This window comes from Leuciscus leuciscus (genome assembly GCF_965113295.1).
Source record: "Leuciscus leuciscus genome assembly, chromosome: 25".
In the NCBI taxonomy this organism is placed as follows: Eukaryota; Metazoa; Chordata; class Actinopteri; order Cypriniformes; family Leuciscidae; genus Leuciscus; species Leuciscus leuciscus.
Window position 1 is genome coordinate 19,007,691 of NC_138724.1, and position 16,234 is coordinate 19,023,924.

At 35.1% G+C, this 16,234-nt stretch overlaps 2 protein-coding genes across 2 annotated transcripts; one reads left to right on the top strand and one right to left on the bottom strand.

Annotated features, from left to right (window-relative positions):
• Positions 1-21: 21 nt before the first annotated feature.
• Positions 22-5,520, bottom strand: armc10 (armadillo repeat containing 10). Its single transcript, XM_082159938.1, has 6 exons — positions 5,164-5,520; positions 4,834-4,979; positions 4,571-4,705; positions 3,788-3,964; positions 3,642-3,713; positions 22-1,451 (listed from the first exon to the last, which is right to left on the bottom strand). The coding sequence occupies exons 1-6, from the start codon at positions 5,411-5,413 to the stop codon at positions 1,200-1,202; spliced, it is 1,032 nt and encodes a 343-aa protein (XP_082016064.1). The 5' UTR covers positions 5,414-5,520; the 3' UTR covers positions 22-1,199.
• Positions 5,521-6,385: 865 nt separating this feature from the next.
• On the top strand, positions 6,386-16,187 carry fbxl13 (F-box and leucine-rich repeat protein 13). The gene is given in 21 exon segments (XM_082159075.1): positions 6,386-6,522; positions 6,688-6,791; positions 6,931-7,018; positions 7,115-7,182; positions 7,469-7,623; positions 7,741-7,850; positions 7,935-8,033; positions 8,114-8,209; positions 9,476-9,688; positions 9,690-9,749; positions 9,844-9,944; positions 10,034-10,163; positions 11,545-11,643; positions 11,734-11,854; positions 11,938-12,100; positions 12,935-13,054; positions 13,130-13,256; positions 13,343-13,426; positions 13,543-13,677; positions 15,758-15,921; positions 16,053-16,187. Coding segments are annotated over 21 exon segments (2,394 nt in total). The 5' UTR covers positions 6,386-6,444; the 3' UTR covers positions 16,132-16,187.
• The last annotated feature ends 47 nt before the right edge of the window (positions 16,188-16,234 follow it).

The window sequence follows — 16,234 nt, forward strand, 5'->3', positions numbered from 1 at the left end:
CAAACCCAAAATAAGGGACCCTTTTTAAATTTTTTTAAAAAAATTTGTTTCCACTATGGATTAAAAATATAAATAAATCTCACAATTCTGACTTTTCCCCTCACAACTCTGAAAAATGAAAAAGAAAAAACAAACTAAAAACTATTGTGAAAAAAAAAAGAAGTGCACGTTTTTGGTCGATTACCTTACCTTTTTTACTTTTTATTCTGTGTTGGAAACAAGCTTCCATATTTCGGAACACTCTCATACAATCCGTAATACTGAAAAACACACAGGTAGTGCTTGATTCGATTTGATGTCACAAATTCGCTTATAATAAGCAGACATGGCAACCCTGGATGAATTGCTAAGATTAGTGGGAAATGTTGTTCTCAAACACAGCTGCGATTCAAGAGCGAATGAAAGTTATTTCTCTGCATTAAAAACAAATATGAAGATGTAGTTGGTTTTCAAGAGCACAAATTCAATAAACAAAGGTTATTAACTTAAATATTTATTTTAAAGAACTTTCACAAACCTGACATACAAGCCAGAAAGCATTCCAAAATAATGTGAAAGCAAACATTAAACTGTGAAGCAACCATTGTTTTTATAATTGCCTTACAACATGAAATAAGCTTTATTAAATATGTTAATCTCATAATCAATTATCAGAAAACAAAATCACAGTACAATCAATGCAGATTCTGTAAAAATAAGGTTCCTGGATCTACCTCAGCATCACCTGAATAACCTTTATTCAATGGTAAACTTCACTTGCATTATGCAGCACTGAAGAAAGGCTTTAACAAGGCTTTTTTTCAAGGCTTTAACGTTTCTAAACACATGCAGAGTCCTTTCCACCACTAGTCTGGGTATCCAAAGCACTTAGTGTGGTCAGAGAAAATACCTGCAAGCTTGTAAGATGCATTCACTTGGCAAGTAAACGTTTGGCAGTGGAGATGTTCTCAAAGGTTCTCGAAGGAGATTTGTGGTGTTCACAAATGTCTATTATATGAACGAACATCTCTCAAATAACCTGAGGGAGTCATTTATTGTCCAACATTTTTAGAGGATACTGATGGCCCACCAAGTGGATCACCTGCTACCAGCAGATATCAACACTGCTCCACTAAGGAATTAATGCTAGTTTGTTAGTGCTGAGCCTGAACGTTTCAGTAGTTGAACATAGAAGGACAGGAGATGTATTCTGTGAGAGGTTATGTGAGGAGCCTGGCCACCTGCGTCTTCACCTCTTCATCTGGATGTGAGAGCAGCAGAGGAAGCTTACGGTGAAGCTGAGAGGAGTTGTCCAGTAGAACACAGTACAGAGAGTCCTGCCTCGTCCTCAGAGCTTCAGCCACCTGTGCCGAGGGTCTCCACGCACGCAGGTTCCCCACGAAAAACAACAGGCGGAGGAGAACAGATGTGCTAGTGCAGCCGTCAAACAACAAAATCAAGGAGGCTGGAGCCTGTGAACAGATTTACAAGTAACTGGAGGAGCGTGTGCAAATACATAGGCTCTTAACAATAGAAGAACTAAAGTAGGGATGAAAGATAAAAAAAAATATGAAAAGCATTTTATAAATAAAATAAAGTATATATGTGACCCTGGACCACAAAACCAGTCATATGGGTCAATTTTTTTAAATTGAGATTTACACACCATCTGAAAGCTGAATGTATGGTTTGTTAGGATAGAACAATATTTGGCCGAGATACAACTATTTGAAAATCTGGAATCTGAGGGTGCAAAAAAATCGAAACACTGAGAAAATCGCCTTTAAAGTTGTTTATTTATGTTCGCGATTGTGCTGCATTCACTCACAAAAATAAATGTTTTAGATATTTACGGTAGGAAATTTACAAAATATCTTCATGGAACATGATGTTTACTTAATATCCTAATGATTTTGTGGCATTAAAGAAAAATCTTGATTCAGAACAATTTCTCAGAGAGAAGCACTTCCTGTCGCTTTAAACTAAAATAAAAGTTTAACGATGGTTTAACATTTGAAAATGAATAAAGATTATTATATTATTATTATTATTATATTTCTTACTCAATTTTTTTTCTTATTTTAAAATATTTCTTATTTTGTTCGATTTTTTATTTAGTAATAATTATAATCATAAAAATTCTATTTTTTCAATTGTTTATTTTTTTCTGATTAGTCGATTAATCTATCAACTACTTTAATGATTAATCTATTGATTATTTTGGGATTAGTTGATTAATCCTTTAGTTAAGTTGCAAATAAATAACCATAACTTCTGACATCATTAATCTTTCAAAATTTCTTATTTTGTTTAATATTTGTATTTAGTAATAATAAATTTTTTCTATTGATTATTTTCCCAGAATATTCAGTTAATCATGATTATTTTATTGATTATTTTCTGATTAGTTGATTAATCCTGTAGTTATGCCAATAAATAATAACTTTAACTGCCATTAATCTTTCTTTCAATAATTTTTTCAAACCTTTTCTCATACTTTACGAATAAAAAATTCCCAACATAAAAAACTAAGTGCCAAGAATTAAAAGGCATCTATCAGAAATGTTCATTATGTTCAGTGACTTTTAATTGACAACAGCATTTGCTAACAGGTGTGAGTCTTGAAATGTTTTGCTCATTCAGCATTTTAAAATAGCTGTTTGAATACATATCTGTATGAACGAACAGCTGAAGTCACAACATCATTTGAACTCGGGTAACAATAGCGACAGTATCAAAGATGGCGACGTCCATAACACCAGGACGATTTAACATAATTGACAGTGCGTTATTAAATAAACATTATGTTTCAGCCCTAGTTGATATATAATCACAAATCTTTGGTAATATTATGAAGCCCTACAAACAAGCACAGCAAACCTTAAATATTTTTTATTATTAGATTTTTCGCCACCCCAAATCGTGCAGCTCTAAACTAAATCATTACAGACTGGTCTTAAAATAGATCTAGGCATCAACAGGAAGCCAATGGGACAAACTAGGACACCCAGCAACCAAGAGAGTTATTTATAGGGTTATCTATTGAAGACTCAAATTTCATAATTTACTGTTGTTTTTAGTATTATTATTACTTTTTATTAATATTCATAATCAGTAGTATTATGTATCTCTTTTATACTCTTTATATACATTCATAATTATTTGTACTCATTGTATTTTGTGAATATGTGGGAGAGACTTTGGGAGACTTTGGACTTGAGTGTGTGCTGCTGCTGGACTGAAATGTATATGCATAGCATAAGGGGAATACATTCCAACATTAATGGAAACCATATGTTGGTTTCTGCTGAATGTATGTGTTCCTATGGTGATGTAGTTTTTTCCTTGGTCAGGGATATAAAAACCAAGCCCTGTTTGTCCGAAAATCAGGAAGAGACGGAAATGTAAAGAAGGTGACTGAGAAGCTGAATTAGACCTTAGCTTGGTCCATTGTCTCTTCCTCCTATGTTTTATAACACAATTAAATAAGAGATCTCTTTGCAAAATCACTGGTGTCTGTTTCCATGAAATTAAACAACAGGGGAAAGCAAGATTTTTAAATCAACAATTTATATAATCATATTGTGTTGGCATGAGAGAAAAGTCACTGAACCGGATCTCACCTACAATAAAGTGAAAGCATAAAAGACAAATTTGTTCACCTGAGCTTGCACAATATCGTCCATCAAATCTGGATTGGAGGAAAGATTTACTAGGACCTTCAGGACTTGGATCTGCAGGAACAGATTAAATATTCAAGAAATCTGATTGTGTACACATATCATTTAACTCATAAATCCAAAATCACCTGTAGGACTTCGTTGCTCACTACGAGCAGCGATAAGAGGAGGGTGATGGAATTCTTCATCAGATGCTGGTGATTATCGGTGACTGACAGGTTAGTGAGTAATCGGAGCGCTGCCAGCTGAAGGTCAGAGTTCACCGGTGACATCTCAATCAACTGCATCACTGACGGGATATATATCTGAACAACAACAGAGACGTGTGGAAGAACATGGTATTTTAGTATTATTTATATAGCATTTATTAATTATTTGAATTCGCTTTTATTTTCTATTTTAAATTTCATTCAAGTTTTAGTCATTTCGCTTTGTGCTTATGTCATTTTTATTAACTTTTTTCTATATATTTATTTTGTGTATTTCTATTAGTGCTGTGAAATAGATTAATCACGATATATATATATATATATATACACACACACACATGTGTGCGCATATATATATATATATATATATATATATGTACACACACAAACCTTATGTTAGATGCGGCTAATAGTGATCAATCAATTTGACAGCACTAATTTCTATAGTTTTTAACATTTATTTACATTTTAGTTTTAGTCATTTTTATACTTCAACTTGTCTGATTTTTACCTTGTTTTTTTAAGTTTAAGATTTTCATCTGTTATTTATATTTTATTTTAGCTTTATTTTAATCATCAAAAACAATTTTGAATATTAGTTAACAACAACAAACACTGGTTCAAAAGCAACAGGCATGTACCAAGATAAAAAAATAATACAAAAAAGCCTAAATAATCATATCTATACAGTATTTGCAATACCTTCAGCTGCTCTTGATTGCAGATGTTCATGCTTAAGTTGTTCAGAGCGTTTAGAGTCTGAACCCGGATCTCAGATGAAGGGTCTGAGAGGAAGCCTGCTATGATGTGAAGACCTCCAAATTCTCGCAGAAGATCCTATTTAAGAAAAGCAAAAAATTGATTGTAAACATGATACATCAACTGCAATTTGAGAGCTTTTTTTTTACTCTTCTGCAAAATGTAAGAATAATGCAGAATGTCTAGATGCCAAACCCTCAGATGACCTGGTTTACTGTAAAGGCAGCAGCATTTCCTAAGGTTACGAGAACGTTTCTCCTCTCTTCTGGGTTTGGGCTGCTCTGCAGAAGAGAGAGAAGCATGCTCAGATGTCGAGGCTCCAGGCTGGCAGCAGATTTTGAGAGAATATCACCTTATGAGAAGAAAAAAACAGCAAAGAATATGTTTGTATGAAAAGATCAAGAACCTGAGACAACAAAATGAACAAACTCCCCATATTGAATCAATACAGTGTGTTTGATTCAAAAACAAATATTGTAAACTTGTATAGAGCTGTCTATAGCCAACATCATAAAAACCATTTCAATGTCACTTACTAGATTCAGTCTCCGCACACGGATCCAGATTATCACTCTTACTGACAACTTTAAATCCAGATACTTTGTCCATTAAGCTCCCGGGCTGAATAGTCACACTTTTAGCAGACTTTCTTCTGTTCACTCCTCCGTCTCCTCCTGCACGACCGACGACTAGTTTATAAATGCCATATGAAGCTCCGGCTCCAGCTACAATCCCCAACAAAGCCTTCATGCTGCCGAGCCGGGCTATGACATTGTCATCTCCCATTCTGCGATATGCGCAGATTTCATACAGAAAATGTTAACACATGGCTCTTGTCCGACAGGATAAATAAAGATGCACCCACTTCCTGGTCACATTATACTCGTCGGGTTCCTCTGCACGTTGCCGCCTATTGCGTCAGTGGACGACCAAAACGTTTCGCGGAGTTGCGTTCATGAATGAATTTGGCTAATATATAACAAATATACAACAAATACAAAATATATAACAAATAACAAAAAATATAAACAAAGAATAATTTCACATTTTTGAAAAACAAAAAATGCCTGGCCCCAAAAAAAGTCGCTGTTTGGATTTAATAGGAAAATACTTAAGAGTCAATGCTTGGATTATTATTGCAGTGATTATTGTGTTTCTAGCATGTTTGGTAAAACCCCAATTGATAGACTGTGTTGCTTTTCATTTCTTAAACAACCATGTAGGAAGACACATGGCCATATTCCAGAATGACAATATCAAGATTCCTCAGGCTCAAATTGTGAAAGAATGGTTGGGAGGAAGCATGATGAATAATTTTCACACATGAATTGGCAAGTCTTTGGGATGTGCTGGAGGAGACTTTAGAGTGCTGGACTCTTGCATTGTCAATACAAGATCTTGACCAAAAATGTATGCACCTCTTGATGGAAATAAATGTTTTGATGTTATTTCCATCGAGAGGTGCATCAACTTTTGGTTTAAGATATTGTATTGATAATGCAAGAGTCAAGCACTTCTATTAACTCTACTCCAGCATATCCCAAAGCCTTTCAATGAATGTAAAGTCTGGACTCAGAGGTATATAGTTTTTGTTTTGTGGATAATACATGAAAACTACGAACTTTCTAGGTATCTAGGTAACTAACTAGGTATTTTTGCTATTACATACTCCGTGGATTTTTTCATCTGACCAACCACTTGCTCAGGTCACCAAGCAACATGAATGTAAATATTGACAGAAGCTACAGGTGTCTCAGGTTATTGTTGCACTAACTGCAGGAAATTATTAAACTACTTCTTCAACTGCGATCGTTTTTATGATGACTTCTTGGCAAGATTCAGATCCAATATTGAGAGACTACTTCATTAAACATTCACTTCCTCAGATTTACAAGGTGATTTAATGATCTAGTTAATGAATGAGCCAGCCAAGGATATAGTGTAATTGAACACAATCCGATTCATTTGTTTATAACATGTAAATGTTATTAATAATATATTTATATTTGTTTAAAGGATTATTAATGCTATTTATTATATTTATTTTGCATTTAAACTAGGCTTTGCTTGCTGGGTTATGTGTGTCATGCCCTGAAGATCCTTTGCACTTTATAGAAGAGAAGATCCTATCAATTCTAGAGGATCAGGATTTCGAGCTTTGCTGGTATGTGGGCTTGTGTATAATTTGTGACATTAGAATATAAATGATGATGTAAAATCAAGTTTATAAGCCTTAAACAGTATAATACAGTAAATAATACTAATAATAGCCCTAAAATGTAAATTGTTTCTGAATTCTTTAGGCACACATTTATTGACAAAGACAAACAAATCTTCTCACTGGCAGGAAGCATTGTGTATGATATTTTTGGAAATTCAGAAGACAGCCAGGTAAATCTCATATAATGTATTCTTTATTCAGAGTGAATAGGGTTGAGCTATCAAACCTCCATCTGCTAAAACTCATTTATTCATTTTTTCTCACAGTTTCTGTCACATTCGTTGGAGAAAGCGTTCTCGTGTTATCGAACCAAGATGACCAGAATGTGTTTCATGTGAGTGTCAAAACTGTACAGTAAAAGAGCCACAACAGCAAACAAAACCTGCTTTGGATCCACTTGTAACTGTTCCAAAAGGGGGTTTTCACATAGTGATGCCATTTTTTGGTTGCCCAAATACCTTTTCATTGATCAGTTCTTAAGTTCTCAGTGTGAAGAAATCTAATAAACCCTTAACTTTTGTGCAGTGGAATGTTAAAGGTTCTTCATGGAACCTTAAGAGTGTACAGAAAAACACCGGGCCGGTATCAACTAGGCTAATGTCTGACTTCTCATGTTAAAGGGGTTGGAAGAGTTATATTTCGAAGAAGAAAATGAAAGCTGCCAGGCTCCTTGAGAGAATGGAAGAGGCTAAGCTGTATCAAACACAGAGAAGGATAAAACAGGCTTTCATCAAGTGGACAGCGTGGGTTTGCTTTCGCAAACACAGGCAGAATGGTACTGCCTATATATTACATCAGATTACATTCAAAGTTGGAATATTGAGGAAATCCAACTAGTTAAACACCATTTTATTCTCTATTGTAACATGAAGGCATTACCTGTGTTATCCAGATGCTGTGAGGAAACTACAGAAAGCACAGGAGTCTGTTCACTGCAGAAACATCATTACAACGTGGCGTCGTGTTGTGCATGAAGCTAAAAGAACAAAGGAATATTTTAAGGTAGTTTTTCAAATTAAAATGTGTGTAACACAAATGCATTTAATTAATAAGGTGTTTAGGTATTATGCATGTCTGTATGTTCAGAGGCTAGAGAGAGAGCTACAAGAAAGTCTGAACTCAGAGATATCACAGGGCAACGGACAGGACAGACTATCACTGCTGCCTAACAAGCTGTCTCTTAAGGTATCACTTAACCTCTGTGACGTTACCATTATATAACTGGCTTCAAGTCAATTGTGATTTTAATCAACTATTTGGTGCAGATCTTCCAATGTCTAGGTGTGCGTGACCTCCTGAAATGCGCTCAGGTGTGTCATTCTTGGAAAGCGATCACTCAGATCAGCTCACTGTGGACTGAGGTCAGTGCAGCTCACTTAAACACTTTAATTCAACTATCCTTGTGGAAAACAAGTGCACTTAGCTGTAATGAATGTGCTCTTGTACTGCTTGTTACTACATGTTTCTTGACAAAGTTTTACTTTAAAGTACATTTTACATCATCATGTTTTAATAATATTTTGTTCATGCTTTAACGAAGTACACTTATTTTAATGTGTTGACTAACATAGTAAAGCAAGTTTTTATATTTTAAATGTAGGGTAATACTATAGTGTATGTAGTAATTGTGTAATTAGAAATATATTTAAACATACATACACGTTTAAATAAGAAATACATTAAAGTATATTTTAGTTTACCATAAATGCTTGTCAGTACATTCGGCTGTAACCAACCATATTTAATGGAAGGCTTGTAAAACATTTTGTTCAAAATGAACTAAATTTAAATAATGAGTCAAAACGTGTTTTTGTCTTGATTCAAGCATATTATAAGTGTTTATATTTCAGACAGGATGGTTTTCAAAGAAAAATTGCATGCATACGTCACTCACCTGTGCGTGTCTTCATAGGCTATCCGTAAATAAAGAGATGTTGCTCCGGCTACTTTGCGTGTGTAAGTGTGGGAGTGCCATAAGTTAGTTAGAGAAAGGTCGTCAGGGAGCAGCTAAATCTCGAACCTGCGGGGAATCTCCCGTTTAAAAATAAAAGCGCTGACAGAGCTCGTAATAAATCAAGAATCAACATTCTTGGCTTTCTGAGATGGCGAGAACTAAGGGATTTGAAATGTTGTAAAAACATTCGGAGATGCAGTTTAATTTATTCAACAGGTGAGTAAGTTTTTTTTTTTTTCGCTGGAATTTATTTTCAAGGACGTATACAGTGTCTATTAATGTGTTAGTAAGCTCCTTTCCATCTAAACTGGTAATATTAAGCCTATGTTTTATGAGCAGTAGGAAAATCTCTCTTTTTTAGTTATGAGAAAGAACCATATTCATTCGCACTGCGTCACACAGAGCCGAAGCACAACCAAAACAATGTTCTTCCGCAACATGCATGCAGTTTGGTTTTTTACCGCTAGAGGGCCAAGATATATCATTTTCATTTAATTTTAAATAACATTCAATTAAGTGACCGGAAACATTACATTCAGTTTCAACTTAAAGTAAATTCTTGTAAAACATATTATTTCTGCAATAAGCATACTCTTTTTAAAAGTATGCTAAAGTGCACTTCTTTTTCACAAGGATATATAGCCAGTATAATCTGTAAGATGTGTTTCCACAGATTGATTTCTCCCCTGAGGGCAGCTGGATCACAGATCAGATTGTGGAGAGAAAACTGCGGGCACATCGTGTCTATGTGATCTCTGTGAATTTGTGCGGCTGCACAATGGTGCAGGGCTCGAGCTTCAGACGCATCAGTAAAACTACTTTAATCAGTCAAAAAATTACACACATTTTCAGGTTGATCAATGATATGATAAGGATCTTGCATGTGTTTTATTTTCAAAGGTCAATGCCGAAATCTTCAAGAACTCAATCTGAGCGAATGCCTAAATGTTAATGCAAGTAGAAAACAAACACGTTGTGGTTATAGGTTTTAATGCTTCTTATCAATCTAACACCTTTTTTGTTTGGAAACAATCTTGACAGGATGAAAATATGAAGATGATTTTAGAGGGATGTCACTCTCTCCTCTATCTTAATCTGGCCTTTACTCATATTACTAATGGCACTATAAGAGTCCTCTCAAGGTACAAACTTCTTAAATGTTTCTCAGTACACAGATAATGACAGAAATAACTGTATTTGTATAGTTCTGGAACTGACTGTTGTTTATAAGATGCTGTGTGACGCTGCGGTCTCTGAATCTGGCACACTGCATGGGTTTCTCTGATAAAGGCCTGCAGTATCTGACCACAGGGAAAGGCTGTCACAGACTCAGTCATCTAGACCTCTCCGGTTGTTCTCAGGTTAGAGTTGACACATAGCCTATAGGAAATGCACACTAGTAATGTTAGTTAATATTTACAGGTGGTTCACAGAGTAAGCTTTCTTGCGTTTCAAGACCCCCTGTAAACAAGTTCTAGACGGACATCTTCAATCATTGCGGCATTTTTCCTTGCTTTTTTCAACGTAAAAGCTGTTCAACTTTTGACCTAGAGTGCCGCTCATCAATGTCCATTTCAAAACAGTGCAAACATCACAACAATGCGTTTATCGTAGCAACTGTAACACTCTACAATAAGGTGTCATTTGATAGCATTATTGTTTTTGGTAACACTTTACAATAAGGTCTCATTTGTTAGCATTAGTTAATGTATTGATTAACATGAACTAACAATGAACAATACATTTATCACTGTATTTATTAATCATTGTTAATGTTAGTTCATTAAAAATAGTTGTTCATTGTTTATGTTAGTTCACAGTGCATTAACTAACATTTGATTTTAATAATCTATTAATAAATGTTAAAATGAACATTAAGATTAATACATTCTGTAGAAGTACTGTTTATTCTTAGTTCTTGTTAACTAAAGTAGTTAACTAATGAAACCTTATTGTAAAGTGTTGTCCTATTTTTTAACAAAAATTTCATTTTAAGGACAAAAAGGCAATAAACAAAATATTACCAAAAAGTTACAATAGGCCAACATGAAATTCTAAAATGAACTAAAGTGTGTTATATTGTAAGTCTTACAAGCAATTTTTGGAGTTCTTTAAAGAATTCAAATATACATTAACATCTTTCTTGAAAATTTAAAGAAGGCATTTTCTTTGAAAATATACATTTATGAATGTAAAATGTGCAGTATGCAAGGAATAGTAATAAAATAATTAATGTAATATGAAATGGGTCTATTTAAAAAAACTAAATTTGCTAATACAAAAGTTTACAAAATTAGAAAAGTCCATCCAAAACACTCCAATCCCCCCCCAATAATTCGCAATAATGGACAGAATAAGTATTACCATGGTACTTTTATTAGTGATTTATTAATGATATTTATATTGTACCTCAACATAACATGTACCTTAAATTAAGTACAATCAACTGTTTAAGTCATTTCAACTTAAATTACATTAAAGTGACTTTTTTGATGAATCTTCTATAACTTAAAAGTTGAAATAAAATAAAAGATGAAAATTGCTTAACTTATTTTGATGAGTTAAAGCAATGTACAAACATATGTTGTCATAACTTATTGATCATATAATTTTTTACACTGTAGTAGCCTACTTCTGTGTCCAAAGTGGTAGCTATCATGGTCACAGGAATAAATCAGAATAAAGATTGTTAAAATTAATTGCATTATATAAATGTTAGAAACTTTTTCTCCTACTCTACAGATATCTGTGGATGGATTTACATATGTCGCTGAGGCTTGCAGTTCACTTCAACAGATTGTGTTAGACGACCTGCCCACCCTCACTGACACCTGTGTGCAGGTACAGTGTGTGTTATATGTACATAAAATATGACAACACCTATTAGACACTAAGTTTGAATTGGTGATTGTTGTTTTTCTTTGTTGCAAGGTCTTAGTGTCTAAATGTCTTGTGCTGACTGTGATTTCCCTCTTGGATTCGCCGTTTCTATCTGATGTGGCATTCAAAACAATAGCGGAAGTGATCAGCCTCACCAAGATCCAAATAGAAGGTTTGTATTTGTGCGCTCAAATAACGTGACATGGCTAGACAGGCTAAATTAGTAAAACAGAAACTGTGTGTTCTGCGTTTCAGGTAATGAGCGAATGACAGACAGCAGCTTGAAGGCCCTGTGCCGGAGCTCTCACAAACTCACTGAGGTCCATGTGTCCGACTGTCCTCGCGTGACTGATGCCAGCTTGAAGTCTTTAGGAAATCTGACAAAACTGTGCAACCTAAATATCTCAGGCTGTATCAAGTGAGAGAAGCCATTGCACCGACGTGAATATATAGAACAACGCAAACACAGTGTTTCTTCTTTCGGCAGTGGCTATTTACACTAAGTGAAAATAGCACTAAATTCTATTTACACTATCTAAAAATAGCAGTATTTTCTTTGCATTAAGTGTAAATAGTAGTAAGATGTTATACTTATAAATAGTGACAGCAACTCAGTGTTGTTGTACATTAAACAGTATGCAATAATAACAGTGTAAATTATTATATTTGTTAAAACTTTTAAATGGATGCCGCCTTATTGGGACAATACACCTAACCCTAATTGATAAACACTATTATTAAACGCATGTTAGACACTTTATTTTCACTTTTTGAATATTTTCTTCATTTTCATTGAAAATAAATGCTTTTCTGATATGTAACAGGAAAAGGGAGTAGAGAGAGTTTGACAAAAGGTGGATTTGAACACTGGTTGGTTTGCTTCAAAACTTTACCCCTACACCATTGCTACTGTTGGCAATCCAAAGTCTTCTGTAATTTTGTCTGGCCCAACCAGACGTTAGTGTGCAGAGCAAGTGTAAATAGCTTCTGTCAACAAGGCGGGCTAAAAAAAAGTGAAAAAGTGTGGAGAAAAATGTAAAAATTTATTTAGATTTTTTTTGTTGCTACATACAGCAGAAAAAAATTATATAGGATTTAATACAATTAGGCAGACCAAAAAATTTATATTTCACCTTTCCATTCACAACTTTTACATTTGCTCCCCCAATCTAGAATATTTGGTTTCATTCTTGACTTGCATTTCAGATTCTATTAAAATGCATTTATGTTGTGTGTTTTTTACCCGATCTAGGGTGACTGATATGGGAATCTATTACATCACTGAAGGACCATCTGCTGTTGAACTGCGAGAGCTTGATCTTTCTTACTGCCCAAAAGTTACTGACCTGTCCCTGAAGAGAATAACTCAGAGGTGAGAACAGTTAACACTTACAGACATAAAATCCTTCTTATAGAGTGACTGTATGAATGTAAAATTCATTTCCAGATGTAGCAATCTGACCCACCTGGCCGTGTGTTTCTGTGAGAACCTGACAGATTACGGCTTTGAGTGTCTGGACAAATGTGCTTCTCTGGTCTCTCTGGACATCACCGGCTGCAAAATACATGACAAAGTACACTTAGTATATCATTTATTACAGATAATCCTTTTATAGCTGTAGTCAAAACTGTTATTATATTAAAGATGTGTCTTTCACAGGGACTGGTAGCTCTGGGGGCCAATCACAGTCTGAGAAAACTGACTGCAAACGAGTGTGTTTTCATTACAGATAATGGAATAAAGGTTTGGCTTATATTTTGTATCACTCCATTGTGCATATATGTATGGCTTGCCATGAATTTGCAATCTGATTACTGTTTTTGGAAAAGTTAATGTGACATAATTTTGTCTCTGTGCAGATGTTTTGCCGACAGTGTCCTCGTCTGGAGCTTTTGGACGTGTGTCACTGTGTGTGTCTGTCTGATCGTGCGATCAAAGCCCTTTTCTTCTTCTGCAGGACCATTGCCACAGTCAGAATAGCTGGATGCCCTAAAGTACTACTTTAAATCAGTAATCTTGAAAGAATAATAAGTGTACTAACCTGACTAATAAGTAGTTGTTAGTCAGGAAACAATTAACTGTTAACAGATGAACAAAAAGTGTGTCCTAGTTCAAGTACTTATGCACTATTCTATGCCATTTTGTAGTATAAATAGTGCGATTAGTGTGTTCACACTGAAAATTTCAAGTAGGAAAAGTACACTTAAAATACCCGGATGATGCACTTAAAGGGGTGGTTCGGGATTTTTGACATCGGACCTCATTTTTAAGTCAGCCTGGTTGTTATTCATCAGTGGAGACATTTAAAAAAAAAATGTATCCAGTCCTTATATTTGGATAGTTAGCCGATGCTAGGCTAGCGTGAGTCAATGGTATATGTTAGCCAGCCATTAAAAACCGTTTTACCCACTCCACAGTGCACCAAACGCAAATCAATTATAACACTAGACTATCGATGTATATGTCCGTTGAGAGAATAATGTTAGAAATCAAACTTACCTTTCATCACATTGCATTAGTTATAATTTGTTCCCTGTAATCATAAGCCTTGTCTACAGCAGCAGCGGAGTGATATTGATTACCTAGGCAACCGAGTGAGCCGGTACACACATGACGCAAGTGTATTTACCTGCCGCTGGTACACTGATTACAGTGCGCTTCTGTTCTGTGTTTACTTTTTGCCGCATTACTAACCGGAGCAAAGTAAAATTCCGCAGCTGCTGAGAAACTAGTTCCTTTGGGATCATTGAGATGAAAGGTAAGTTTGATTTCTAACATTATTCTCTCAACGGACATTTGCATCGATAGTCTAGTGTTATAATTGATTTGCGTTTGGTGCACTGTGGAGTGGGTAAAACGGTTTTTAATGGCTGGCTAACATATACCATTGACTCGCGCTAGCCTAGCATCGGCTAACTATCCAAATATAAGGACTGGATAATTTTGAAAAAAAAATGTCTCTACTGATGAATAACAACCAGGCTGACTTAAAAATGAGGTCCGATGTCAAAAATCCTGAACCACCCCTTTAATTAACCGAAAAACGAAGGCTGCATCCGAATTGCATACTTCGCTACTATATAGTAGGCGAAAAACAGTATGTGACAAGTGTAGTATGTCTGAATTCACAGTACTCATAAAACAGTAGCTCCCGGATGACTTACAACTTCCGGCGAGATTGTGAAGTTTGCATGCAATGGACACTTTACTATCCCATGAGGCCACGGGAGAGGATTTGTGAATGGCAGTGAAGCCACACAACTGACGCTGGTAGGTCACATGACAGTGACAACATGGCGAATGTAGTAAGTCTAGAATGCGATTTGAGACGCAACCAAAATGTGGAATGTTGAACGTAGTTGAGGGGGAGGAGCTATAAAATTCAAACCAGAACATATAAAATATGTAAAAAAAATATTAAATGTATTCAATATAAATTTTAGGATTAGATGTATTTCAAGGTCATTAATCAAATAATCAAATGCTTGAATTTCAACTTTACTCAAATTGTTATGTTGATAATATGATTTGTATTAAAAATGCATTCAATTAGAACAGGCTTTTCAAACTTTTAGATGCCACGGACCCTCAAATATGATCATCCTCGTGTGAGGGACACTTGTTCTAAAATTTAAAAGAAAGCTAGATATTTTCGTCTATAAAGACCCAATTTATACTGTGAAAAATTAACACTAAAAATGTATAAAATAAATTAGGAAATATTTAGTTTCTATTATGTTAATTATTTAATTTTTTTCTACTCACTATAGTTCTGTACTGTACTGATGTATTATTTATAAATTTCAACCTAATTTATATTATTTTTATTTTAATAATCTTTCTTATTTATTTGAATCAAATTCATTTTTTTATTATACATGTTTTTCTCTAAAACTTTTCCACGGACCCCAAGCACTCCCTTGTAGCTCCCTGAGGGTCCCCGGACCCCAGTTTGAAAACCCCTAATTACAAAATACAAAAAAAGTATTTTCACTAGCGCACTCAGATCATTGGACACTGCTATGGTAAAGGTAAATATCACATAATAGCTGAAACTGTATTTTGCTGCATCAGATGACAGATACAGCAGTGAAGTATCTAACCAGGGCTGGTCACTTCCTGAAGGAGCTGGACGTGAGCGGCTGTCCTCTCCTGACTGATCGCACTCCTTCTTTCCTCCTGTGCAGCTGTCCACATCTGCGGTCCATCAGCATGCTCTACTGCAAGAACATCTCCAGGTGATTCAATGTGCCGATAGAAAATAGCAATATTGATTAACAGATAGGAGATATTGAAGATTTAGTTTCATAGAGTTGAGCAGAGATAGTCCTATGTTAATGATTATAGGGTTATACCTTTCTCATCTCAGACAGGCCGCTCTGAAACTGCAGCGCCGAGTCCAACACTGGAAACACAGTGACGATGACGCCCCCTACAGTCTGGGTTAATTACTACAACTCTACGAGATATGGCAGGATGAGGACACGACAGACTATTACCAGTCGAGTCAACACTTACTGTATTGTGGAAAATATTTAACACATTAATATA

Bases quoted from the DNA above. Each gene is read 5' to 3' on its own strand.
- armc10 (XM_082159938.1), bottom strand. From the start codon at position 5,413: ATGGGAGATGACAATGTCATAGCCCGGCTCGGCAGCATGAAGGCTTTG. The intron at 4,980-5,163 runs GTAAGTGACATT...TCTTCTCATAAG, and splicing joins GTGTGCGGAGACTGAATCTA to GTGATATTCTCTCAAAATCT. The intron at 3,714-3,787 runs GTGATTTTGGAT...CTGTTCCTGCAG, and splicing joins TGAGCAACGAAGTCCTACAG to ATCCAAGTCCTGAAGGTCCT.